The sequence below is a fragment of the Ursus maritimus genome, unplaced genomic scaffold (genome assembly GCF_017311325.1).
Source record: "Ursus maritimus isolate PB19 unplaced genomic scaffold, ASM1731132v1 scaffold_19, whole genome shotgun sequence".
NCBI lineage: Eukaryota > Metazoa > Chordata > Mammalia > Carnivora > Ursidae > Ursus > Ursus maritimus.
Genome location: NW_024424341.1, coordinates 972,558 through 998,487, shown reverse-complemented (window position 1 = coordinate 998,487; position 25,930 = coordinate 972,558). Strand labels below are relative to the sequence as shown.

Below are 25,930 nucleotides of genomic sequence, written 5' to 3'. Positions count from 1 at the left end.
ACCGCCCCGTCTGCGCAGGTGGGCGGTGGCTCGGCGGCCCCAGCGCACCCCTCCCCCTCCGTCGACTGCCGCAAAATGTAGCTCTTAAGAAACACCCAAATGCCCATTCCTTTATTCTAAAATTTTCCTTCATAATTTCCCAAGTCTTACAACGGTGCGGCTTTGGCGTCACGATCACCGCAGAGACGGGAAAACCCCCTCCACGGAAGGCGGCTACACATGCCTCCGGGTGGGGACGACGAGGTTGGAGTCTACACCCGCTTGCTCAGGCTCCTGGCGCTGGGCCACACCAGGAGCCCAGCGGAGGAGGGTCGGCAGGGCAGCCGTGAGGCGCCGACTTGCCCCACAGGGCAAGGGGATAGGATCCCTAAGGAAGGTGGAAGATCGAAGCTCCCCACAGGACCAGGGAGGCCTTCCTCGGCCAGCGTCAGGATCCCCCTCCACGTTCACAACCGCACCCTGGTGGGGTGCAGGGGGACCCTCTGCACAGGCCCAAGGGGCCAATACAGCATTGGCACGTCCAACCATGACAGCGGGACTCGGGTCGTAGCCACGTCCTCTGGATCCTGCCATGGAGGCAGGGCCCTGGGGTAGGCCAGCATTCAGCTCTGGGGCTGTGAGGCTGTGGGTCATCGTGGCAGGGTCAGGTGGGCCAGGAGGGCTGAAAGACACCAGGGCCAGGTCTTGGCACGTGAAGCCTTGCAGGTCTTGCTGTTGGCTGCAGATGAGGTCTGTCTGGTGTGGAGGGCAGAGGGCAACTGTGGCTCTTCCAGCACAAGGGGCCCTGAGGCCAGAGCTCTCCTGCCCGCAGGCACTAGTGGGGCCAGGAGCACTTCTCCGGGATGGACTCCGGGGGCGTCAGGCACTTCCCTAACTTTTCACAGCCTGGGGGCGCCCAGTTCTGCCGGTGAGAGTCAAGAGAGAACATGAAGTTACTCTAAGCACGTCTGGGCTCAGTAGTGGCCAGACTCCTGCCCCGCCCCATCTCCTCCTTGGCCTCAGGGCGTGACTAGCCGTGGCGGGTCGGCCACCCACCGGCCCTGCTGCAGCGCCACATTTCAAGAGGGGCTGACCCACGAGGGTCCTCACAGCCTGCTCGTGATCATCCACTGAAAGCTCTCTGATCGTCAGCTGGGGGGAGAGCCGCCCTGTCTCAGTGGCACGTGAATGTCCACACTTGCTCTGTATGGCCGTACTTCTCCTGGCCCAGAGGAGGGAGCCCTCCTTGTTTCGCTATGTCCTCCCACTGCCCATGGGGTGTCCCTGTGCCCTGGCAGAGAGACTCAGAATCAGCGTGGGGGCACTCCCCCCAGAGGGGGCACCACAGGCTGTTGCTGAATCAGAATATCAAGGGCAGTGAGAACCCCGGGTGAAGGGCTCTCCTGCCCAGGATGGCATCACATGGCCTCTGGCTGCCCGTGCAGGGTGGGGCCGGCCACTGGGGCACGACAGGCTTGGCGAAGGAAGCTGCTCTCAACCTCGGAGGCAGAGCAAAGTGACAGGGTGTGTGCAGAATACAGACTGTGGGCCCAGCCTGCCAGTCTAGGGGGTTGGGGAGAGCCAGCACCCACGATTCTAGATGCTGGTCCACAATACTCTGGTCTGCCTTCAGTTCACTTGCGGGATTTGCGGGAAGGGGGGCACTGGTCCCCCACTTTTTCCAGCTGCGGCAATGCCCCACCCAGGTCCCTCCACCCCCGCGCTCGCTACATCTCCACGTGGTGGGAAAGGACGCTGCCACCTGGAGCCTCAGCCTGGGCGGGCACCACATATTTGCTGACGGAGGGCATGCTGGGGGTGGGGACAGCTCGCTTTCACAGAAAGATTAAAGACGGGGCTTGGAGCGGGCATGGGGGCTCTCAGGCTCCCGGGACCCCAGGCACCTTGGTGGTCCTGACACAGGGAACTCTGTGCTCCAGTGCTGTGAATTCAGAAGGCAGACCACCCCTCCGAGGGAAGGAGGCGGCCCTGCTGGCTTCTGCTCTGACTGTCCTTCTGTGGGCAGCTTGAGGACACGAAGCCCCAGGCGTGGACAACACCCCCACAGCGGCCCTGGCTAACGAGGCAGTCTTGCCCGCCTATGATCATGTTCAGTGCCAGGAAGATGCTCCGAGTGCCCGACTCTGTTTCCCTGGCACACCCCCCCACGCCACACTGACTCCTCCCAGCAGGCTGGGCTCCAGTGGCAGCTTCAACCGTGCTCAGCGACTCTCAAATCCACCGGTGGGTTTTGGGGTGCGGTCAAAGCTTCTGACACTGGGATACCCAATCACCCATCTTTGTGGAGCAGGGTGCACACAGGCACGGTCAATTACAGGGACAGGACTTGCAGGCAAGTCCCCGCAGGGTTCCAGGACGGCTGTCCCTAACAGGACCTTCAGGCCATCAGCCCAGCGTGTCCACACCCCACGTAGGAGTGGCTTATCTCGCACCTGCAGAGGCACCAAGCGATCCCCTGCCACACCTGTGAGGTCTGTGCCGGGGCAGGAGGAGGGAAGTGGCCTCCGGCTCGTGGCCTCAGCAGCTTCTGGATGCTGTTTACTGGCGTCCTGCCACACCGCCCAATGGTTGCCTCAGCTGCCAGAACTCTGCGACCCCAGACAGCTCCCGCTCGAGAATGTGGGTGAGGGTCTGGGGTGTGCAGAGGTCATGTGGCCCTAGGGACACCCTCCCAGCATTGGCAGCCCGTGGCGTATCAAGCACTTACCATGACGGCCTGGTTGCACACGTTGAGTTGGGGCTGTCCGGGGACCAAGGTCTTCTGGTGCTGCTGGACGACCAGGGTGACGCCGCGAAGGGCATCCAGGTACTCAGTGCTGGCAAAGCTAGAGGCAAGAGTGCCAGGTCACCGAGGGAGGGAGGCCCAGGCAGGCCACAAGGTAGGCCACCCAAGAAGGTCAGGAAGGTGCCTGGGGAGTGAGGGATCCCTCCGATGAAGCCACCAGCCAGCGGACCCCACCTCTACCCCTGTGTGCGCAGAAGGGCCCTGCCCAGGGGCAGGGGTGCACCCCAGGAGCACAGCAGCCATGACTCCTGCCTCACTGCTCAGGGCCTGAGCCCTGGCCAGCACCCCCGAGGGCACCGTCAGGGTCACGGGAGCCCTTGAGCAGACTCAGAACTCTGCAGGCTCCTGCTGCCTTCCCACTTTCTCGGTCCCTCCGGCCCGAATCTGTGTAGCAGAAGCAGCCGGTCCTGCCCTGCTCCCCACGGTCTCTGGATCCGCAACTGTGGCACTCCCATGTCAGCCCTGCTGCTCAGGCCCTCCACCAGGCTGTGCAGGCTGAGCTCACCACACACACCCCGACAAGCTCTTCCAAGCAGGTCTCGAGGCCTGTGTCACGTCTTTCCACGATTCTCTGACCAAATGCACTGGGAAAGACCGGCTTAAGCTAAGCTCAGCAGTCTCATCGGCAAGGTCTGCCTGGGTCTCCTTGTCTGGAGCACAGGCACCAGTGTAACAGGGACATGTGTAGCTTCTGGGTGACCCTGGGCCCAGTCAGGCTGCTGGAAGCCTAGTGGGCAGAGAGGCGGCAGGCGGCTCCTCCAGAAATCGGGCCCTGCCATCCGCTCCCATGGTCCTGCTGGGTCTTGGCTCTGAAGTTACTTCCAGGGGCAAGAGGGGGGGGTCACACTGCTTCCTCCCAGCCTCCCCCTGGTTTGGCCTGATCCCCAACCCCACTTGCACGTGGCCCTGGGCTCCAAACCTGTGGCTGGTGATAACTGCAAGGTGCTCCCAGCTCCCACTTGAGTGTCCTGGAACCTCTGTGACAAATGGCCATAGACTGGGGCTCAGACCCAGTTCTGGAGGCTGCAGTCTGAGATCCAGGCAGGAATGCACCCTCTTGGAAGGATCCAGGGTCCCTTAGCATTTGGGTCCCTCCATCTCTGCCTCCGTTTTCATGTGGCCTCTCCCCTGCGTCTGCATCCCCTCTCGTGTCTCCCATGGATACTCTCACTGGAGGTAGGGCCAGCTCATCTCAACCCTCACCTTAATTACCCTACAAAGTCCCTACCGCCAGTAAGACCACATGTGAGGTTCTGGTGGGTGTGGGCACAGGCACATATGGCTCCTTCCCACGGTCTTGGGCCTCTAAGCTGGACAAAGGCCCCGGGAAGCGTCTCAAGTGCTCTGGATGGCATGGCAAGGCCCCACCCCAGAGCCTCGCTGGGAGGAGCCCCAGGGTGGATCTCTCCAAGCTGGTGCTGCCTGCCATGCACAGAGGTTCTCGTCTACCCCACGCCCAGACCCTCAATCCCCCACTGCAGCCATCCCTGAAGGCAACTCAGGGTGGGGGTCACAAGGACCCGTGGGAGAGGGAGACAGATGGCAGGCAGATGGGAGCACCCGAGGAAAGCAGGCCACGCACAGCACAGTTTGCCACGGCCGACACCAGAGGATGGGCCTGGAGCACCTGTCTGGGATAGGAGGCCCCCATGCGTTTCTTTGTGCTTTCATGCGTCTCTAAGAGCTCAAGAGGCACGTGGGGCTCTCTGGTGACACCCAGGCCCCGGTGAGTGCCTGCATTTGGTCGGGCCTGGCCAGCATCTTCTCTGCAGCCGAAAGGCCTCCCCGCGGCCTGGCTCACCTGAGGGGGTACCTCTCCCCCGGGTCTCGTCCCAGGTGGAAGATCAGGGGCAGCTTTGTGTGTTCCTCCTGTGTGTGCGTAGTAACTCCTGAGACGTTCTGCCCAGGGCAGAAATCAATGCCCTGAAACGAGAGGCCGGGAGGGCAGTGAGGGCTGTGTGTGTGTCTGCACACGCACGCCGGGAGCCCTGACAGCAGTGGCCCTGAGCTCTGCGAGGCAGGCCGGCGCATTGCGTTCCGGCGTGCCGCATCCCAGGAGCGCCACGAGTGGGTGTTCCAGGGCTGAGCACGACGGAGGATGGGCCTCCTGTAGGATGGCATCTTTCCCACGTCCCTGGCCTCAGGGACACGGAGCCATCATGTCTGTATTTTTTGTACCCTGCTGTACTTTTGGGGGGAGGGGAAGTGAATCTATTTCAAATATTTTAGGGGTACCTGGCTGACTCAGTCGGTAGAGCATGTAACTCTTGATCTCGGGGCTGTGAGTTTGAGCCCCAAGTTGAGTGCAGACATTTGTTTAAAAACAAAATGTTAAAAAAACCAAAAAATCAAAAAAAAAGTGCTACCACCAAAAAAAACACATAAACTGTTTTTAGCCCGTCTCATAGCTTCTAGGGCAAAGCCTCCCCAGCCAGTCTTTGGACAAAGGCCTCCTGTGGCCTTGCTGTGCTCAGTGCTCCCTGAAGGCTCCTGGGCCGCCCCGGAGGCCAGGCTAAGACAGAGGCCCATGGCGGCGGCCCGGATGCCCAGAACAGCAGGGACTGAAACGCGCTACTGCTGACTTGGTCGAGGACACAGGAAAGCAGATCGTGTGGCCCCGGCCCCCCAGATGGGCCCAGCTCTGTACCCTCCCCAGGCCGCCTCTGCCCTCAGGGCTCCTCTGGGATGGGGGCAGCTTCGGCTTCAGAGGTTAGCGTGTGGCGTGAGCACCGTTCAGATGCTGGGATGGCTCTGGGCTCCCTCCCGAAAATGCTGCACTCACGGCCTGGACCTCTGTCCCCAAGGCTCCCAGGCTGCGGGACTCCTTGAATTGGGAACGAGAGAAGCCAGCTGTACCCCGAAGGAATCCTGACGGCCCAATGAGCCCAGGGCCCCACAAGCAGCTTGGCTCCAGTCTTCGGCCAACACAGGACATGGCTTACAGTGTCTGGAGAGGTGGCATGACCTGTGCATGTGAACCCCAGAACTGGGGGCTTGGGGACTGACTTGGGCCGCTCGCTTCTCAACCACAAGCAACTGGAAGGCTTTCTGCAGGCACCAGTGTGGTCGACAGGCAACCCCCCGTGTCTGACCCCCGCCCCCCGCCGTGTCTGCCACAGACAGCTGGTCAGTGGGCCAGGTAATATTTTGCTTTTCAGTAAAGCAGGGAGGTTAGGAACCCAGGAAATTGCACTTATCTGCACTGAGCTGAGATTCTCGAGTCAGTGCCTGGAAAAATAAGGAGGATCACAGATGGAGAGGGCGGCCAATGATGGATGCCCAAGTGGGCTCCAAAGTGGGTGACCCTTGACCTTCTGGGAGAAGTGCTGGAGATCACAGGTGGATTCGACAATGGGAGAGCCCACTACCTCTAGCACGAAAATGCTGGCAGCTAATGGTCTAGACAGAACACACAAATCCTCATTTGGATGCAAATCAAATGCGCTATTTAATTAAGACCCTGCTAATTAGCACAGGATTTCCCTTACGGCTGTTGTCCCGAGGGAGGCCGTGCCCGTGGGGCATCACAGCCGGGCCAGCCCCACTTGGCCCCTTCCCCCTGGGAGCCCAGGGCTGTGTGCAGAGCGGGGAGCAGAGTGCACCTGCCCCTCCGCGGCCCTGGCCCTTGGAGGCCTGCACTTAGGCTAGGTCCAGAAGTGCAGACGGTCACATGCACACGTGTACCCCACTCCCGCTGAGCCCTGCGCTGGCACAGGGAAGCTGGTCCCTCCCTCCTCCTCTGCCCTCCCTGCTCAGCCAGCCCTGGGGAACGGAAAAGCTTGACCTGGGATGTGGCCGGGCCCCAGGGACAAGAGTACAGCTGGGAAGCTAGCAGGGTCCATGGGGGCGATTCCCCAAGCCAGGGACCACCGACCTGTACACCCCAGCTGAGACGCACCCTCAGGCCTCTCCCTCAGGCTGGGAGCCTGCCCGGGACCGGCTGTGTGGCCCCAGCCAGGCAGCCACGTGGCTTCTGAACAAAACTGCCCCTAGCGTGTTAGCTGTCTGGAAGGGCTTGGAAGAGGTGGCCTGCCATCCCCCTGGTGCTTGTGTGAGCGGCCGATGGGTGTGGGGATGCTGTCGCCCTTACTTTTTGGGCCCTTCCCACCCTCACACGCTCCCTCGGCCATACTGACCCCTGGAGGGAGAAGGGCCATCGGAACAGCTGTGTGGGCAGCCCTGACGGTGAGCCCACTACCCTCCCGGGCAGCTGCCTCCCAGGGAGGGACCCCCTGACCTCCACACACAGGGTAGAAAAGAAGCATGTGCTTCATCTCCTGAAAACTCAGAAGCTGTGCCCAACAGACACCCTGAGGGAGCGGGAGCCGCATGTCCCTTGAGCTGGGAGGGGGGACCGCCCACAGCAGAGCGGCCTCTCCCAATACTTCCCGCCCCAGGGTAAACTCGGTCAGGACAGGACAGGACAGGCAGGCAGCTGCCCCACCTGCAGGACCTTCTGGACTTTCCCGAAACCCTTTCTAAAGAAGCTCCCCCAGCTCTTCTGGGTTTCGGGGGGGGGTGTGCTGGGACGGGCTCATCTGAGTCAGCCCTCACTGCACCCTGCCCCGAGAGGCCCCGAGAGGCCCCGAGAGCCTGCAGGGCCAGGGAGCCACAGGGAGGCCTGAGGGGTGGCTTCTGGAACGCCAGCTGCTCCTGTGCCACCTGAACTCTCGGGCAGCTGACAGTGGGGCCGGAGAAGGCCCTGGGAGGGAGAAGTGAGGCCACACATCTGCCCCCAAGCCCACACGGCCAAGCTCTGGGTTTTTGGGTGTCATGATCTCTTAGCCTCCGAGAACCTAAAGGGCAAACCACATGCAGCCCTACCTAATAGATGATTGGAGGCCAGGTGCTCAGGATGGCTGAGATTGCACCTAAAGAAAGGGTAGGCTCACCTTCGGGGAGGGAGAGCAGGTGCAGGGACCCTGGACACAAGCTGGGAGGGCTGGGGGGCCTGGAGGAGTCTAGTGCTAAGAGTGCAGACCAGGGGACAGCAATCTGCCATGCCCTTTGCCGAGTGCTCTGGAAGAGGTTGGGGGCTGCTGCTACAGTCTGAAGGCCCACAAGTCAGGTGGCGAGCACGAGAGCCCTGTGGCCACCAGCCCTCCGCAGAGGCCTCTGGTCCTGGCCACCTTCTGGCCTGCTCTGTCCAGATGTGTCCTCCTAAGGGTGGGGTGGTGGGGGTGCAGAGTGCACGGCACCCCAAGCCCCCTTACCTGTCTGTACTCCTCCCAGGAATTGGTCCAGGTCCAGAAGTGGGCCTTGTACTGGCCGAGGGTGACTGCCATCAGCGTGTTGCCACGGTAATAGAATATTGGCCTGTCAGCAAGGGAGGGAAAGGGTCAGGAGACATGAGAAACCTGCGGGCACACAGTTATGCTGAAATGTTACAGAAATGACCCTGCTGGGCTCACAATGGGCACAAGGGTAAACAGGTCCACAGGCTGCAGTAGGTGAGCCCATGGTCAGTCCCTTGGTTCTTGGCCCTGGAGGTGAAGCTGGCAGCAGGCAGAGAGCGGCTCTGGCCCTCATCTCCGGGCAGACAGCCTGCTAAGACCACCACCACCTGCACCCCCTGCCCCCCAGTAAATGAGCTCTTGTCCAGGGTTCAAGACGAAAAGACAATGTTGAAAACACCTAACAATGCCGTCTCATCCCTGCCCTAAAGCCAAGGCTGCATGCAGCTCTGAGGGCAGCGGGGCTGCTCCCCCTGCTACACCACTTAGCGTTTCAGAATTCACATCCCTCAGAGCAGCCCACGAACCTCGTTTTGTATGAGCAAAACAGCGGCTGGTCTCAAGCCAGGGAGAAGCTAAGTCCGGACATGATGGATCCGGCAGGAGTGGGGTCCAAGACGGGGCTGGGCTCCAAGGGTCTGGACGGCTGGAGACTCGGGCAGGAGTCTGTCCTCCCTCCCGCAGCCCCTCCACCCCGAGCGCTGGGCCTGGATGTGCCCTGATGCCCCAGGTGCTGGGAATGGTCTCGGAGCCCCAGGGCTCTTGCCCCCTCAAGCCCTCCCCCGGCCCCGAGCCAGCTGGGGGAGGAAACTGCTTTGTCAGCCAGGCCTGGCTCTGTCACCTGGTGCCAGGAGGCCAGTGCCTGGCTGGAACCCACCTGTCTGTCAGCTGGCCCCGCAGCATGGCAGGGAGCAGGTCCAGGCCGTCAATCACCCTGTCACTGGGCAGTGCCAGCCCTGCGAGGGCCAGGCTGGTGGTGAAGAGGTCCATGATACTGCCCAGCTGGTGGCTCACCTGAAATGACAGGACGTAGGTGCACATATCCCGGCCCGGCACCTTCCTCTGGGCCCTGCGTTTGCAGTCTCACCCAGCTCCAGTCTGTCCTGGAGCCCCTGACGTCCTTGAGGGTCAGGCTGGCACGTGGGGGGCCGCCACACTAACTCTCGCACCTCAGGACCCCGCGAGGGAGGGACGAGCCCTCTCCCTGGAAGAGTGGCTTTGGGAGCTCAGGGCCAAGTGGGCATTCAAATTGTTCCACCCGCAATTTCTGAGCCTTCATTTCTGTGGTGACTACGAATCAGAAAGAGGCAGAGGTGAGAAGAGGATGCAGCAGGATGCCAGCGGGGTCCGGCCTGCTGAGGCTGGCACCCCAAGCCCGTCTGTCACCAATATTGTAACACTGAGCCACTGTGGACTTCCCAAATCAGGTAAGAGCACAGGTGGAAAGAAGACCTGTGAGGCCCAGAGCAGCACGGAGGAGGGGCAGCTGGCTGGGGCCAACGGGAGTAGGGGGGACGGGACAGGCAACTGTCATGCCAGAGACCACCCTGGCCCAAACTGAATGGTGCAACTCCACGCAACCAGCAAGACAGGCCTAAGGAAAGGCGCGCTCTTGGCAAAGGGCCGCGTGCTGGTCTCCGGGGTGCACGTCTACTCTCCGCACGCGGCTCTGCGTCATCTGGAGCCCACCGGGTTCCTTCATCCCTCCACGCAGCATCTGTGGCCTGGATCTGGGGTGGGAGCTGGGTCAGTGGGAAGCCCAGAGAGTCTGTGGGCAGGCTTGGCGAGGCAGGCATCCCCTGTGTGCACGCTGTCGGCTGGGACCTCCAGCCATGGCTTCCCAGTCCCCAGGGGCTCCTCAGAGCCACCGTGGGATCACGTGACACTCCCCCCCGACACGAAGAACTCCATGTGGACACGGAGCACACAGGCCATGGCTGCTCGCATCGCTGGTCTGCAGCCCAGTGTGGGGGAACGGGAAGGCCACGTTTGATTTAAACCTTCTGCGAAGGTTTGCAGAGGGGAGAAGGTGGCCAATGGCACTATTGTCATGGCTTCTCTCCCTTGCCACTTTTTTTGGACAAAAAAGAAAAAGAAAACAAGAAATCCAAATATTTTCACTACCTAGAAAAAATAAACGGGGAGGAGAGACTGTCGTGTGGGTGGCATGGTGGGGTAGGACGGGATATCTGATGTTCTTATCAGCACAGAACAGCTGGGGGCACACAGAGAAACTTCCTGGAGGACAGAAACTCTCAACATGCATAACGCCTTTAAGAAAAAGCCATCAGCCTGCTGTGGGCATATGGGAGTCCCTCTGGTGCCACCACCACTTCCAAGATTCCACTCTGAAACAGTCACCCTGCCAGGCATGGGGGGGCAGATGACGGAGACGTTACATAAAGTCCTCCCAGGGTCATCACAGGGCACAGGCCTCAGAGCCTGTCGGGTCAACTTCAGCATGTGCTGTGGGACACAGTGCAGGGAAGGCCGCACAGCTCTGATCAGTACGTTCGCTCCTCCAGGGAGCGGGGCCCAGAGGGGTGAGGAGCCAGGCAGATGAGGGGGTGAAGGAAGATGGCCCCAAAGGTTGGGGCCTTCCCTTGGGAGAGAGGTCCCCATGGAGACTGTCTCAGAAGGAGAAGCTGGGGGGAGCCAGGGGAGGAGAGTGGGCTCATGCCCCACGCCTGGGGTCTGCTCCCAGCTCTGCCACCTGACAGCTAGTGGTCCTGACAAGGGACTTCCTCTCCTTGGGTGACAGTTTGCTAACATGTGGCATGGGAGTGGTGATGATGATGATGGTGAAAATGGTGGTGATGAGGATGATGATGATGGTGGTGATGATGGTGATGATGACAATGATGGTGGTGCTGATGATGGTGGTGCTGATGATGATGGTGATGGCGATAATGGTGGTGATGAGGATGATGATAGCAAGGGAAATGATGGTGATGATGATAATGGTGATGACGGTGGTGATGACGACGGTGATGGTGGTGATGATAACGGTGGTGATGGTGATGGTTGTGATGATGACGATGATGGTGATGATGATGATGGTGATGATGATGATGATGATAATGGTGGTGATGAGGATGATGATGGTGGTGGTGACAGTGATGGCAGACAGAACAATACGCACCCCCACTGAGGTCCACGTCCCAATCCCCAGACCCTATGAACGTTTCCCTACATGGCAAAGAGGGAATCAAGGCTGCCAAGCAGCTGACCTTAAAACAGGAGTTGATCCTGGATCCCTGGCAGTGGCCGGGGGGCCAAGATCAGAGGGACGAGGGTCACTGCAGGGTCCTGACCGTGGACAGTGGCTGGGAGGCCAAAGTCAGAGGGACGAGGGTCACCACAGGGTACTGACTATGGACAGTGGCCAGGGGGGCCAGAGTTAGAGGGACGAGGTGACACTCGACTGGCCGCTGCTGGCCTGGACAATGGAGAGAGGGGCTGTGGGTGCCTCGAGAAGCTGGGGAAGACGAGGAGACGGCTTGTCCCCTGAAGCCTCCAGAAGGGACCAGCCCTGGGACACTGTGAGCCTGGCCCACGAGTCCTGGCCGGTCTCCCGACCTCCAGCCTGAGCGGACGAGGGTGTTGTGTGAGCCACTGAGTATGGCAATTGTGACAGAAACCACGGGGGAATCAATGTCCCTCGTGGTGTTGCTATGAGGGCCGCGCCGTGCCAATGCTCTGGGAGAGACCAGTTCAAAGACCACAAGAGTAGTATTTCCAAACATTAGCCCTGACACCCCGTATTTATCAGGAGTCTGAACTGAGATGCCCCGTGAGAGAAGACCCTGCCTGTGGGTTCCTGGTGGAAGGAGGGACAAAGCAAGGGGCTCTGAGGGGTAGAAAAGGGCTGCTATCTCTGAGAGTGCGCCTATGGAACCAGTGGCCTGGGAGACATACTTTATGGCCAAACAAGCTCTTAGAAACTCAGCATGCCCTGTGCCTTCCAGGTGTTCGTGATGTCCATTAGCACACTAAGGTTCTGACAAGTCCTGCACGAATGAAACCTGCTTAACTTAGTTGAACTCAGGACTGCCACATTCACTGACAAGGCAGCCTCGTATTCTGATGGCAGCTGCTAACACCACCCCTGATGTCCCGGTGCCTGCCCCACCTGCCCTTCACCAGCCTCCTCGTGGTGTGGAGGAGCTGGGAGTTATCACCTCCTCGAGCAGCCGGCGTGACTCACCTGGCCCGCAGGGATTCGCCCAGGCCACCACGCAATCGCAGGCTCCCGCATCCCACCTTCGAATGTGGTCTGCTTCCCACACAGAAAGGGGCCATTGCTACCACCTAGGGACACAGAGTTGTCACACATCAGACGCCTACCCCGAGTCCCCAGGGTGGCACCCACCCTGCTGGCCACTCGCTTTTAGGAGGGGTCCGTCACACCTTCCTGGCCCCTCAGGGGTGACGCTGCTGAAAGGACCAGCCACAGAGTTCAGGCCTCAAGTTCAAGGTCAGAACGCCTGGAGCTGGTCTGGCAGTAACGCTGTGTCTGTAAGGCAGCGCAACCGCTCAGAAATGGAGAACGTGACCACTGCCGTTAGCCAGAGCCGCAACACAGGTCCCGGAGAGCAGCTCAGTGGGGTTCACGGCTGCCTGCAGGGACCGTGTGACTTAAACATAGCGTCCTCAAGTGTCCCGTGTATATGGGGTTGGGAGTCTAACTAAATGCGTCCACTCCTGGGTCCCCTGGCGGGGTGTTCCATGGGGGAGGGGGCAGATTGTGTTTCGGAGAAGTCCCGCTCGGAACCACACGTGTGGGAAGCGTCGGAGGGCACACAGCCCCAGCCAGGCTGGTTTGCTCCCAGAGCCCAGGGCAAGGTCCCTCAGCAGGACACACGGTGGCCTGCCACCGCCAGCGCCGGCTGCCTGGGGCTCCCGCAACCCCGGCCCCCGTGAGAAATGGGAGAGGTGTTGTTCTCGCTCCCACGCGGGACCGGAACCCCCCTCCATGTGCTAGTGCAGGCAGAGCCCGAGGGAAGAGCACCAGCGAAGGACGCGTCAGGGCTACAAGCAGGCACAGATGGAACGCACACGCGAGTGAACTGCAGGGAACAGCGAGGAGGATGGACGCAGCTCCTTCCGGGGGCGTCACGGGGCTGAGGTGTTGACGAGGGGCCGCTGCTTGTCTACTATGCAGCAAGCTGTGAGGCGAGTATACGGATTTGCGTTCTCACAACTAGGTGTGTGGATTTCGTGCGTGTGAACCATTCCATACTTTAAGCACGAAGATGGGACACTGAAGCCCAGGCCTGGGAGGCTGGTGGTCCCAGCGAGGGCTGGCCATCGGGGGGCTCTCGGGGCGCCAAGGTGGGCAGGCACAGCAGGGACAGCAGCACCCAGCCGGGCCGGGGGCCTTTGCTGGGAGGGAGACAGAGGGTCCCGCCCTCCACTCTGGGACCATCAGCTGTACGGGGAGAGCCTGCATGAGGACGAGGTCCCTCCACGAGCCAGGGGTTGGCACTCCATGGCCCCCTTGGGGCCCCGGACCAGCCAGGCCCAGACTGAACTGTTCTGTCACCAACGTGATTCCTTCTCAGCTTGAGCTCATCTGCCCCCCGGAACAGCAGCTGCAGGAGCTCCCCCCCAACTGTAGGTTCCCCCAGTACCTCCTGACCCAGGCCTGTCCCCCTGGGGTTTCCTGCTCCCCGTGGCCTTCCTTCTAGAGCCCTCTGAGTGACTCAGGACCCTGAAGCCCCAGCACCTTAAAGGAAAATGGGACAAAGAGACGTGCCACCACAGTGTGGGGGGGCCTTACAGGACACAGGGTGGAACAGCCTGAGAGCCTGCCGAGCAGCCCCAGGGGCTCGCAGCCCTGCAGAGGACCCCTCCCTGGGGCCAAGCCAGCACTCTGGGGCGGCGGCCAGGCCCCTGCCCTCCTAGACACCACTTCCCACGAGGTGGGGAGAAGCTCTAGACTTCCAGGGCTGGAGAGTGCTCCACGGAATGTGGGTGTTGGTGGGTCGCCCCTGCCAGTCTCCTGTGTGACTGGGCCCAGGCCACCCCCCGGTCTGTTCCCACTGGACAAGGGTCCAGGAAGGAAGCAGGCATCTCCCCCATCGGACGGGGCTCCAGGCCGGCCCCGTCACACTCTACCGAGGGTGGCTGAGTGGCCTGACGGAGCCTGACATTCCAGTGCCCTGAGGACAGCCCCATCTGTGCGGCGAGGGTGCCTGAAACACTGGCCTTGTTTGGGAGCAGAAATGAGGGCAGCGCCGTTGTCAGACGTGAAGAAAACAAACGTGTTCTCTGTGATCCTCAGGTCCCGAAGAAGGCTCAGGATTTTCCCAACACTGTCGTCGATCTCCCGGACAGCATCCCCGTACCTACAGGAGAAAGGGCATCAGGGAGCAGTGAAGTCACGACTTTGGGGATGGACAACACACCGGACTGGCTGAATTCAAACAAGAGGGGAGGAAAAGTCCGGTTCCCAGAGTTAATCCAGGACAGAACCAACTACACCACTGCAACCCTCCTTTCACAAAGGCCGGGCTGATGGACAGCTTTGGGGAAGCACGGGTGCTGCCCTCTCTTTCTGTGAGGGTAACTGAAGACGTAATGGCACTGAGTGCCCCGTCCCTGGAGGTAATCAAGCACGGCTGAACCCTCCAGGTGGGGGTCCCTGTCTCTATGACCAAGGACTCACCGCCCTCGCCGGCTGGTACCCAAGAAGGGCCGAGAAGCATAAACAGGTGCGTGAGTGGCGTCGATGGCCCAGTAGAGGAAGAAAGGGCGCTGAGCCACCTGCTGCCTCTTCATGAAGTCCAGAGCTTCCTGAGGAGAAGATGCTACCTTCGTGTGCCCTGGCGGCCGGCCTCCCCCACCCGGGCCTGCCCAGCCCACACTTCCGTCACCTGCAAGTACACCTGTGTGAGGTTGGCCTCCCCAGTCCGCAGATTGATCGGAAATTCCTCATAATATCTAAAAACAACACAGACCCAGACAAAAATCAGATTTCAGAAGGCCAAGAAAGCCTTCTTCTCCATGATTCCACAGGCGAAGTTAGGGCCTCGTTCCCAAGAAAGACGGAAACGTTGAATGCGCGTGTCAACGACGCTGAAGCTGGCACTGCTCCGGAGGTCACGGGGCTGTCGAGCACCAGGCGCCACGGCAACCCCCCCAATCTGGGAGGAGCAACGTGCGAGGACAGAGGGAGGCTGGCAGAGGCGGGTCTGCGGTCACCCAGGGCCGGCGGCAGCTCACGGGCACAGGTGCTCTAAGCTGACCACGAGGGCACCCGGAGCCCCCGAAATGCACTTCCGACGGGGCACGCGCTCTCAACTAGGCTGTTATGAAAACGCAAGGGCCTGACCGAGCTTTCTGGCCCGTGATATACCAGAACTTCCATCGAAAATGTGAAACGATACAAAAGAAAGGGAGGAAGGAAGGACAATCAAGCCAAAGGAAGCTGGAGACAGACCAGGGCCTGACCCCAGTGGGGGCGACGACGCAGGCTCCGCGAAGGCAGGTCCGTGGCTCAGACAGCAGAGCACCCCTGGCCGGCTCCCGTGGAAGCTCCTAGCATACGGCCCACAGGCCAGCCTGGTGCAGGAACACGGCCTCGGAGCTGGAGCCCAGGGTTGCCCATGGCTTCGGGAACGGAACCTCAGAAGCTGAACACCGTGCTGTGTGAACACGCCTCGTTCGGGGAGGCTCTTTGGTTCTCACCATATTCCTAACCTTCTCAAGGTTAAAAGCCCCTGCAGGTGTGGCTCAAGCAGGGGTCCCCTAAGCCGCGGGGTCCCCTAAGCTGCGGGTTGTCTAAGCTGAGGGTCCTCTAAGCCGCGGGTCCCCTAAGCTGGGGTCCTCTAAGCCGCGGGTCGTCTAAGCCATGGGTCCCCTAAACCTCGGTCCCCTAAGCTGCAGGTCGTCTAAACCGGGGTCCCCTAAGCCGTGGGTCCCCTAAGCCACGGGTCCCCTAAACCTCAGGTCCCCTAAGCTGCGGGTCATCTAAGCTGAGGGTCCTCTAAGCCGTGGGCTGTCTAAGCCATGGGTCCCCTAAGCCGTGGGTCCCCTAAGCCGGGGTCCTCTAAGCCGCGGGCCGTCTAAGCCGGGGTCCCCTAAGCCAGGGTCCCCTAAGCCGCGGGTCCCCTAAGCCGGGGTCCTCTAAGCCACGGGTCGTCTAAGCAGGGGTCCCCTAAGCCGCAGTCCTCTAAGCCGCGGGTCGTCTAAGCCAGGGTCCCCTAAACCAGGGTCCCCTAAACCACGGGTCCCCTAAGCCGGAGTCCTCTAAGCCACAGGTCGTCTAAACAGGGGTCCCCTAAGCCAGGGTCCTCTAAGCCACGGGTCGTCTAAGCAGGGGTCCCCTAAGCCAGGGTCCCCTAAGCTGCGGGTCCCCTTAAGCTGCAGCAGAACCACCAGATGACAGAGCCACGCGCTGGTGCACTGGGATGCCAGCACTGGCGAGCAGGCGGTCCCAGAACCTCCGTCCTGCTCCTAGGGCAGCACCAGAGGGCAGGGCTGGGCTCAGCTGTCTTCAGGGTGGGGAGGGAAGGGACCCGTTACCTGCCGACCATCTCCCAGTCCCTGTACACAGGGATGTTGGGCCTGGCCCTGTTGTCATAAGGTCCAAAGTGACAGTTGGGGGATCCAAACCACTCGTCGAATCCATGCTTCAGGGGGTGGAACTGAGGCCTGTGGCCCAGATGCCTAGAAACAGGAACCCAGGACACTTTAGGGACCCCTGCTCAGGGGGCACCCCAAAGTCCTGAGCACAGACAACTCATAGCCTTCACAGAACATTTCAGGAAGCAAGAGTCCCTCCCGCGCTGAGCCCCAGGGGCCCCCGAGACCTCTTCCTCCAGGCAGGCACCAGGACCCCGCCCACCCCAGGCCACAGCCAAGGGCCCTGGCTGCAGAGGAGCTCTGGGAGGTGCTCTGGGAAGACACCTGGTGAGCTCTCTCACACCTGCCAAAACCACCCAGAACTCTGAGCACAGCCCCACCTCTGTGCTCTGGTTGCTTCCATTTTTCATTTGTCAGGATGGTTCTGGAAATTCAGCCTTTTCTGGGCTTGTGAGGAAGGCAATGTCCCAGTGAGGTAGTTACCAGCCTCTCAGGATAAGGTCTTTAAGAGCCTCCTCTCCCAGTTACAGATAATCATGCCCCAAAAGACAAACGGAGGGCCCTGGGTGAGCTGACAGCCCTGGCGTGGCCTCATCACAGACTGGGACAATGCCAGGACCTGCCAAGGCTGCTCACTGACCCAGAGCCCTGGGCCTGCCCACAGGGTGACACCGGCCAAGCTGCTCCCCAGCCCAGGCTCTCTTACTGTGGGCATCCAGAGCCAAGCACTCCCACCCCTCACAACCCTCCCTTTGTCAGTCCTGCCAACAGGAGGTCCCCACGGCAGGGGCTAGCAGTCCCTGAACACAGACCCATCTGCCCTTGAGAACGCACAGTGTAGGTAGATGGGAGTTTTCCACTCTGGCCACGGGCTCTTCTGGAGCCTGGCAACCCCCCGGGGCAGTGGGCTCACACACGCCTCTCATGGACACACAAGCTTGCAAGCAGTGTCCCCAGAGCAGAGTCTCCCTCCTCTGCTGCCCCTGAGGAGGCCTTGGTCTCCAGTGGCTCCTGCAGAACCCTGGGCGCTTGGTCACTCGGTCAAGGAGGGTGCGGCATGGTGCAGTGGGGGAGGCCAGGCCACGCAGGGCCAGAACCAAGGTGCCCAGTGACAGTCTAAAAAGATGCCAGTACGTGCATCTCTAGGGACCTCGGCTGCCATGGCTGGTTCTCAAACGCTCGGCCTCTCAACTGTCACGCAGCCAGCGCCAAACTCCGGCCTCTGCAGGCCCCCCCACCAGGGGCTGTGGCTTCTCTCTGCAGGAACCTGACTGCCAGCTCTGCACTTTGGGCTTCCTCTTCACGTCTCGTGCCTCCCTGGGCCTGCTGCTCCAGCGTGGTCATGTCTCCACACCCCAGGCCAGCACCGGCCAGGAGGGGGGCACGCTGGCTGTGCGCAACCTTCCTGCACACCCACACCCACCAGCTCGCATGGCCTCTGCTTAGTACAAACAGCGGACAAAGTCCTGCTTATGCTAAGCTGTCAACTCAGAATGTTTATCCTAAAACAGCATTGGGGCCAGCGCCGCCCACAGGTGAGCTGGAGAGGGCAGCAGGCTGCAGTCCCCGGGACCAGGGCAGCTGCAGCAGGCTCTCCCTCGAATCCAGGCTCCACCCACCCCCAGACTTGCTCAAGCCAAGGAAGTCTGGCTCTGTGGTGCTGGGCTGGGAGGAAGAAAGTCAGGGAAGTCCACAGCCCTGTAAGGGGACCCCTCTGAGACTGGGACCCCCACCCAGGAAGTCTGCTGGTCCCAGGGCAGAGCTGCCGGGCCAGGCATCACAGGGCCCTTCCCTTCCGTGGGCTCCACCCAAACACGGCCCTGGCCGGTCTCGCACCCGGCCTCTGCCAGTCTCTCCGGGCTTTCCGGGCACTGCCCAGGACTATGCAGACAAGCACCCCCGCAGCTCTGCTCCACCACCACCTCCTCCGAGCTCTGCTCCGCAGGACGGCTCCCGACGAGACTCAGGAGTGAGAAAGCACTCATTGGGAGACTCCTAGATCCCCAGGATTCTCCGAGGATGTCTTCTGGTTGCCGCTGATCTCCCATGGCTGTGACTACTGTGCTGTGCACGGGGTGCTCGCCCTCGAGAAGCCAGTGCCAGCAAGTTGCAGAGGGGCTAAGGGCAGAGGGGCCACGGTGCAGGGAAGGAGAGGCAAGGAGGGCTGGACATCAGGAAAGGCGCCCTGGAGAGGGTGGGCTTGCTCTCTTCCCAGAGCCCCACAGCTGGGGAAACGGAGGAGAGAACATGTGACCTTCACATCTGCCCTCTGGGGCTGCACACCTGGGGACCCCCGTCGAACCTGCTCACAGCGGCATGCACAGCACGCACGCGCACAACGTGAGCCTCTGTGGTCACGACCACGAGGTCCTGACGATCCCACACCAAGCGACTGTCCTTCTCCTCCCGGCTGCTTCCTCACTTCCCCACCAGACAGAGCCCCTGCACTCGCCAACCAGCTGTGCACACCCCACAGGAGTGTCAGGACTCACCACTTGCCCACAATCTTGCTGGCATAGCCGGCCCCCTTCAGCAGCTCGGGCAGGAGGTGCTCCCCGTCCGGGATGCCGCCCACGATCTCCTGCGGCGTATAGGCTGCAAGAGCAAGCAGCGAGTGCACTGTGTGCGCGCACGGAGCGGCTCCCTCTGCTGGCTCCTCTGGAGCACGACTGTCCCGGCACATTTTCCATCCTGAGCCCTAGATGCTGGGCGGCTCCGGGGACAGGACAGCAGCAGGGAAGGAGCAGTGAGCGGTGCCCATCCAGGCGTCCTTGGCAAGGTAGCGGCCGGGAAGGAGACCGGACTCTCTACCGAGTCCCCGAGAAGACCAGCGCTAAGCCCACCTTCCTCTCCACTCACGACGCACTGTTTTTGGTGGAGGCCTGCTCTAATTGACATGCTACAACCCACATAGAGCCTTTGAGCCGAGGCACCAAGCGGGTGCTCACTGAGCTGGCCCGCAGAAGCCAGCTCACACGTGACAACAGTGGCAGACACCCCCTCCCCACCCTGGGCCCCTCTCGTCCTTGGCCTCCCGTGCCACACTGCGTACCGTTTCTGGCGTGGCCGTTGGTGGTGTAGAAGCCGTTGCGGATGGGCAGGCGTCCAGTGAGCAGAGCTGCCCGAGCTACGCGGAGGAAACAGAAATGTCGTGAGCACGCCATCCCACGCTAGACCCGTGGCCAGCTCCACGATGGTCCTACTCCTGCTGGCGTCTCCAGAGTGAGAGCCTGGTGGGCAGAGCACCTGGCACAACAGCTTCCACCCGCCCCCCCAACACCGGCCTTCCTTCTTCTCCTTGGGGGAGCTCGTAAGGAGTCTCTCCAGCACAAGCGGTTGTCCTGGGAGGAGGGGGAGCTTGTTCTGAACCACACACAGCCACTCCGCTCCAGGAAAGAAGAAAAGCAGATGCCACAGGCGGCCTGCGACAGCATGGAGTCTGGGTGCCCCAATGTGCTGGGGCCCCGATGGGGAAGGGTGAGGGCCGCACCCGCCTGCCAGCCCTTCCGGTGCTCTGCTTGGAAGGAAGATGGGTGGAGCCTGAGTCCTGGTCCCTGCTCCTTGTGCCCACAGGCCAGCCCCAACTTACATGGTGAGCACAGCGGGTTGGCTGAGTAGAAGTTTGGGAAAAGCATCCCTTCTGCAGCCATCCGGTCCAAATTCGGGGTCTCTCTGGAAGGTTCTCCATATACCCCCAGGTCGCCCCACCCCATCTGCAGAAGAGAGCATGGAGAGGTGGAATGAACCTCCTTCTGTCTTGGGGGAGACGTGAGAGATAAGCCAGGAGCTGTCCGCCTTGTGCCCCACGAGCCACAGAGCTCCCACCACACCCCGGTGCCGGGCACGGGCCTGCGGAGCGCCATCAACCAGCTTGGCTGTGTGCACCCTGCTTAGTGGAGATGCCCGTGTGCTCGCCTCCTCCTCAGCCCCCGATGCCAGCATCTCCGGCTCACGGGGAGCCGGCCACTCAGAACACAAACCTACGTGCCACACAGAGAAGTCTGTTGTGCAAACTTAGGTTTGAAAATAAGCGGTAAGGCTCCCCACCAAGTGAAACACAGCACGGCCACACCACTGCGCGTTCCACTCCCAGGTCTACGAACGAAAACGGGAAATGAGCACCACAGGGAACCAGACCGACTACACAAGTGTCTGCGGGGGCGTGACCGACAACAGCCCAGAGCAAAGGCAACAGGCGTCCGACAGCCGCTCGCTGGACATGCAGATCGCGGTCTGTCCACGCAGCACTGGGCTGAAAGTCATGTCCACTCAGAACCTATACGCGGCCTCGCATTTGGAAACACAGATGTGGGGGCGCCTGGGTGGTTCAGTCAGTTAAGTGTCTGACTCTTGGTTTCAGCTCAGATCTTGATCTCACGGTCATGAGTTCAAGCCCCGCATGGGGCTCTCCGCTGGTGGAGCACACTTAAAAAAAAAAAAAAAAAGCGGGGCGCCTGGGTGGCTCAGTCATTAAGCATCTGCCTTCGGCTCAGGGCGTGATCCCGGCGTTCTGGGATCGAGCCCCATATCAGGCTCCTACGCTGGGAGGCTGCTTCTTCTTTTCCCACTCCCTCTGCTTGTGTTCCCTCTCTCGCTGGCTGTCTCTCTGTCAAATAAATAAATAAAACCTTTAAAAAAAAAAAAAAAGGAACTCCCAGCGCAATTAGCCTGGATGAAGACTCACTGGACTAACAGGCCCCAAATCCAAGGACTGCTGTTCCCATCCCAAGAACACGGAGAGGCGGGGTGCAGACACAGGAGAGCCGTGGGAGGGCAGCGGCTGAGGGACACACGCTGGGAGGCTGCTTCTTCTTTTCCCACTCCCTCTGCTTGTGTTCCCTCTCTCGCTNGACACAGGAGAGCCGTGGGAGGGCAGCGGCTGAGGGACACGGCCACACGCCAGGACCGCCAAGAGCCCCCAGAGCAGGAGGCGGCAGGAAGGGCCCTTCTCCAGAGTCTCAGGAGGCACCGGCCCTGCCGCTGTCCTGACTTCAGACTCTGGTCTCCGGAACTGGGGCGGGAGACTTCTACTGTGGTCAGTGCTGATGCCCCCGGAGGCAGCACACACAAACGGAACACGGCTGGGCCAGGAAACAGGATGCTGAGGGCCGGGACCAGACATGAGGACCGTGTGCTGTGGGGTTCCATTTCCATGAAGTGCCAGAACAGGCAGGTCCAGGGTCGGGAGAAGGATCATGGGAGCTGGGGGAGGGGAGGCGGGGGCCTGCCAAGGGGCACAGGGCTTCTTCTCGGGCCGATGGACATGCCCTGGAGTGGACTGTATATGGTTGCACAGTGCAGTGAGCCCGTGAGACCCTACGGACCTGCCTATCTAAGCCAGTGATACTAGGCCTGTATGCCACGCGACATCCCCATACAGCTGTCAGAAAAGTGCAGGCACCCCGCAGGCCCCTGACCGCTCTCCTGAGTCAGCCAGCAGGCGGTCCCTTGGGCCTTTCAGCTCTGGATTCCTCTGAGCCTGGTTTATTCTGAAGTCCCTGAAACAGCTTTTCTGTTTGGTGGCCATGGGCGCTGGCATGGGATAAGCACCCCTCCCAGGGAGGCATGGCCACAGGAAGGACGGAGGCTAAGCCCGGGGGCAGAAAAGGGACGATGTCCCTCAGCAGCGACAGGAGTCTGCGAGGCCCCACACAAAGCTGCACATTCAGGGACAGGACCCATACACCCCAATCAAGGGGGGCGGGAGGGGGCCAAGAGCATGGTCAGAGCCGGACCCAGCAGCCCACAGTGCAGGCGGAGGGTGCCGCTGCCATCGCCGAGGCCGTGAGACTCACTTCCCTTCCTGGGCGCCGCCCTTCCTCTCCCTCGAACTTGAGACTCTTGAGCAAGAGGGGCTCATCGCTGGCTGTGAGAGGTCCTCCTAGGCCCTCAGACTTGCATCAACACGCATCGAAGGGCTCACACAGTCCGCTCACTGGCTCCGGCGGTTCAGGCTGGCGTCCCTGCCCGACAGGCCCGTCACAGTCACACAGGGGCCGCTGCTCTGCAGCCCGACTTCACACCCCCACTCCTGCCATACAGATAAGGAACCAAGACACAGCCTGCGCCCAGGCACTCGGGAGTGGGCCTCTATCCCCTGCCTACCCTCCAGCCCCGTCAGCTGTGGAGAAGGGAGAAAAGTCAGCTCCTCTGAAGAGACCGTTTTCAGCATCTTCTAAACTCATTCAACACACATCTGCGGGGCACCCATCTGGTCCTGAGCACACACCGAGGAACGATGAGACAGCTCCCGTCCTGGCCCTTGACAGGTGCCACCCAGGAACGCCAAGGGGCCGGCAAGCCCCATCATCACTGCCCCCATCCTGCCCCCTGAACTGGCCCTCCCCAGTGAGCCCGGCTCCAGGGGGGAACCCAAGCCATCAAGGTAGAGCCCCTACAACTGCGCCTGGCAGTGGGGGTGAAGGCCAGCTGGGGGAGGGGTCTCTGTATCCCCCTCAGGCAGAAGCCCCTGCAGCCCAAAGCTCCCCCCACCCACCCAAAGCCCCCTGTCCCTGGCCTAACAGGAGAGCCAGGGTTTCAATTTCTGCCCAAGTCACTGTGAGTGTGTTTTCCGTCAGTTGTCACCAAAAAGTCCAAACTAACCTCTGTTTGCCAACCACGGCAAAAGCTTTCAAGACTTCCTCCCATTTCAGCTGTCCAACAACCCCAAAGCCACAAGGAGGAGCCTGCACAAGAGATGCCTGGGCCCAGCCCTGGCCCTCCCGGCCGGGTGTTCTGGTTCTGGGCTGCCCAATGTGGGGCACCTGGGCGGGGGGTAGGGGGCTCCCCATGAAGCCCCCCTCGAGAAAAACACCCCTGGTGCTGGTTATGCACCAGCACTCAGGACCTCCTGGGCCTGAACCAACACTTTCAACAGAAATACGATCGCTTGTATACATCTGCGTGTTCCAGCAGACCTGTCGAAAAGGCAAAAAGAAACGGAAGGAAAGTCAATGTATTTTAACCCTGTGTACCCAAAATATGATCATCTCAACACACCTTCAACAGGAAACGCTCTCGGCGCTGCTGAGGAAGCACGCAGCTGGCTGTAGGCGCCGCGGCCACCGCGGGCGAGAGGAGAGGGCAGGAATCAGAAAGGCTGAGCGGTCGGCAGAGTCTGGCCTTCGCAAGGAGACTGCTCAAAGTGGCCTCCGCGGGGCTCGGCTTGCAGAAGCCCACACGGTGAGCCAGAGTGCAGGCGTCCGAGACGTGTTGTTTACGGAGGCAAGGTCTCCCCGGCAGCCACCGGGACAGGGTGTCCTGAGGAGCCCAGGGCCTGCTTCAGAAGCAGCCCGCTCCGAGCACGCTTACAGGATTAGAGAAGCACGCTCGCTGGTACCCCAGGTAGCGAACTACGGGTGCGTGTCTAGCATCTTTCAGGGTTACCCAAGAACCCTCAAGAAATTGTTATTTTAATAATGAATTTATTAAGTGAGAAACTTTACACTCATTTCCTTGAACTAAGTCTTCGGAACCTGAGTGTGTCACAGGCAGCTCTCCTCAGTGCTGACCCGCCAGGACGGCTCGTGGCCGTGCGAGGCTCGTGGCCCTGGTCCAAAGGCTCCGGTGAGGCTCTCTGCTGGCCTTTTGGGGAAACTGAGCAATTTTTACTGGAAACACTTCGGACTCTAACTGTGGGGGGTTTCCACGCCAACCGCTTCTTCGACTTCCCACAATCCAGCTCTACCCCATTACCAGGAGCTAGCATCAGACCCCACAGGCTGGGGCTCGGTGCCACGGACTGGCCCCTCTGCAGACACCAGCCACAAGTCCCTCGCCTTTTCCTGTTTTAAACATAAGCTCCCCACCCAGTGTGGAGCCCAAGGCGGGACTTGAACTCACAACCCTGAGATTAAGACCTGAGCTGAGACCAAGAGTCAGGTGCCTCACCGACTGAGCCACCCAGGCGCCCCCAGGGTCTCCACGCTTCTGACGGAACTCAACCATTTCTTGAGATGGCTCACTATACCCAGAATGTGCCATATTCCCTATTACCAGTTTGTCATAAAGGATGTGACTCAGGAGCAGCAGACAGAGGAGATGCCCAGGACGAGGGGAGGGGGAAGTGACACCACCAGCAGCCTGTGAGTTCACCAACCTGGAACCCCTCAAATGCCCTTCCTTAGCGTTTCGTGGAGGTTTCGCTACAGAGGCAGGGCTGATTAAATCACTGGCCATCGGTGATGGAACTCAAGCTCCAGCCCCTCGGCCTTCCCCAGAGGTCAGGGCCATGCCGAATACTCCACTCTAACCATGCCTCAGCCTCTCTGCTGACCGGTCCTGAAGTTCTCCAAGGGCCTCCGCTACCAGCCGAGTCACACCGAAGCTCTGTTATCACGGCAGGGTCGTTCCAAGGTTTGAGGAGTGGACACCAGGACAGGTAACAGGACTTGAGGGGCATCAAGCGCCCAGGCCTGCCCTCTGGGCTCCTGCTCTACCCTGACACCTCACACTAAGTTCAGAACCTCCATTTCACTCCCACCTTCTGTGGATCAAGAGCACGGATGACAAAGTCACAAAGAGACAAATGAACAGCCCAGTCCCCTGCCAGGCATCCTGCTAAGCTCTGCAGGGCTGATCCACCAGTGTGAACAGAGTGACCACACGCCTGGGGCTGCACACACACCCAGCAGCAGGCACTCCTCGGTTCAAGTCTTCCCAGACGCAGAAAAACCTGACCTATGGCCAGAATTCTCAGCCAGCCTCAGCAGTCTGACCAGGGAGACAGCAACTGCTCCAGGCAGCACATCCTGGACGCCAAGAGCAGAGAAGAGCGACTTTCACAGCAGGTGGGTCCTCTGCACCCCTTCCCTGCCCCAGATACCTGAGGCAGTATTGGGGGGGATGGCAAGGTGACCAGGGAGTGCTGAAGCACTGGTCTGGGCCGCCCCTCTGTCCTTCTGGAGTGGGAGACACGAACAGTGGAGGAGGACTCATTCCCTGGGCAGCCCAGACGGACTACCTTAGTCCAGCTTTACCAGAGGAAGGCCGCTGACGGCACGGCCAGGATCTAATGGCCCCGGTGGGTGCCAACGGCCCTCCTTCACGTCCTCCCCTATGGCCCTCCCCCCTCCACGGCCCGCCCCCCCCAGCCCTAGTCCCGGCAGGGCTCTCCCCACCAGGCCGCCCCCACGGCCCTCCTCCACCCATGGCCGTCCGTGGGAGCCTGACCGGGGGCCGCACTCACGTCGTCCATAAGCAGGAGCAGGATGTTGGGGGGCTTCGGGGCTCCCACGGCCCCGAACCCAGCGGCGCTCAGCACCAGTAGCAGCCGCCATCTCGTCACCGCGGCAACCGGTGCCATAGCAACCGAGCGGGGCGC

General features: G+C 60.9%; 1 protein-coding gene across 4 annotated transcripts; it reads right to left on the bottom strand.

Annotated features, from left to right (window-relative positions):
* Positions 1-96: 96 nt before the first annotated feature.
* On the bottom strand, positions 97-25,928 carry GALNS (galactosamine (N-acetyl)-6-sulfatase). Of its 4 annotated transcripts, XR_005835552.1 has the most exons (16): positions 25,796-25,927; positions 23,608-23,868; positions 20,198-20,321; positions 19,661-19,735; positions 19,101-19,203; positions 16,549-16,692; positions 14,898-14,964; positions 14,690-14,817; positions 14,230-14,369; positions 12,227-12,330; positions 8,897-9,033; positions 7,999-8,101; positions 4,587-4,708; positions 3,705-3,762; positions 2,708-2,825; positions 97-901 (listed from the first exon to the last, which is right to left on the bottom strand). XR_005835552.1 is itself a non-coding variant. In XM_040633167.1 (15 exons), exons 1-15 carry the CDS (start codon positions 25,910-25,912, stop codon positions 815-817), a joined length of 1,830 nt encoding a protein of 609 aa, XP_040489101.1. In that variant the 5' UTR covers positions 25,913-25,927; the 3' UTR covers positions 97-814. The 4 variants fall into 4 exon arrangements, 3 of the variants coding, with proteins under 3 accessions (XP_040489101.1, XP_040489103.1, XP_040489102.1); XM_040633167.1 differs by lacking the exon at positions 3,705-3,762; XM_040633168.1 differs by lacking the exons at positions 97-901; positions 2,708-2,825 and adding an exon at positions 2,883-2,909.
* Between the last annotated feature and the right edge of the window lie 2 nt (positions 25,929-25,930).

Excerpts from the sequence above, each read along its gene's own strand:
- GALNS (XM_040633167.1), bottom strand. The coding sequence starts at position 25,912 with ATGGCACCGGTTGCCGCGGTGACGAGATGGCGGCTGCTACTGGTGCTG. Across the intron at positions 14,370-14,689 it reads GGTACCAGCCGGCGAGGGCG|GTACGGGGATGCTGTCCGGG; the intron begins GTGAGTCCTTGG and ends TTTCTCCTGTAG. Across the intron at positions 4,709-7,998 it reads CCTGGGAGGAGTACAGACAG|GGCATTGATTTCTGCCCTGG; the intron begins GTAAGGGGGCTT and ends CTCTCGTTTCAG.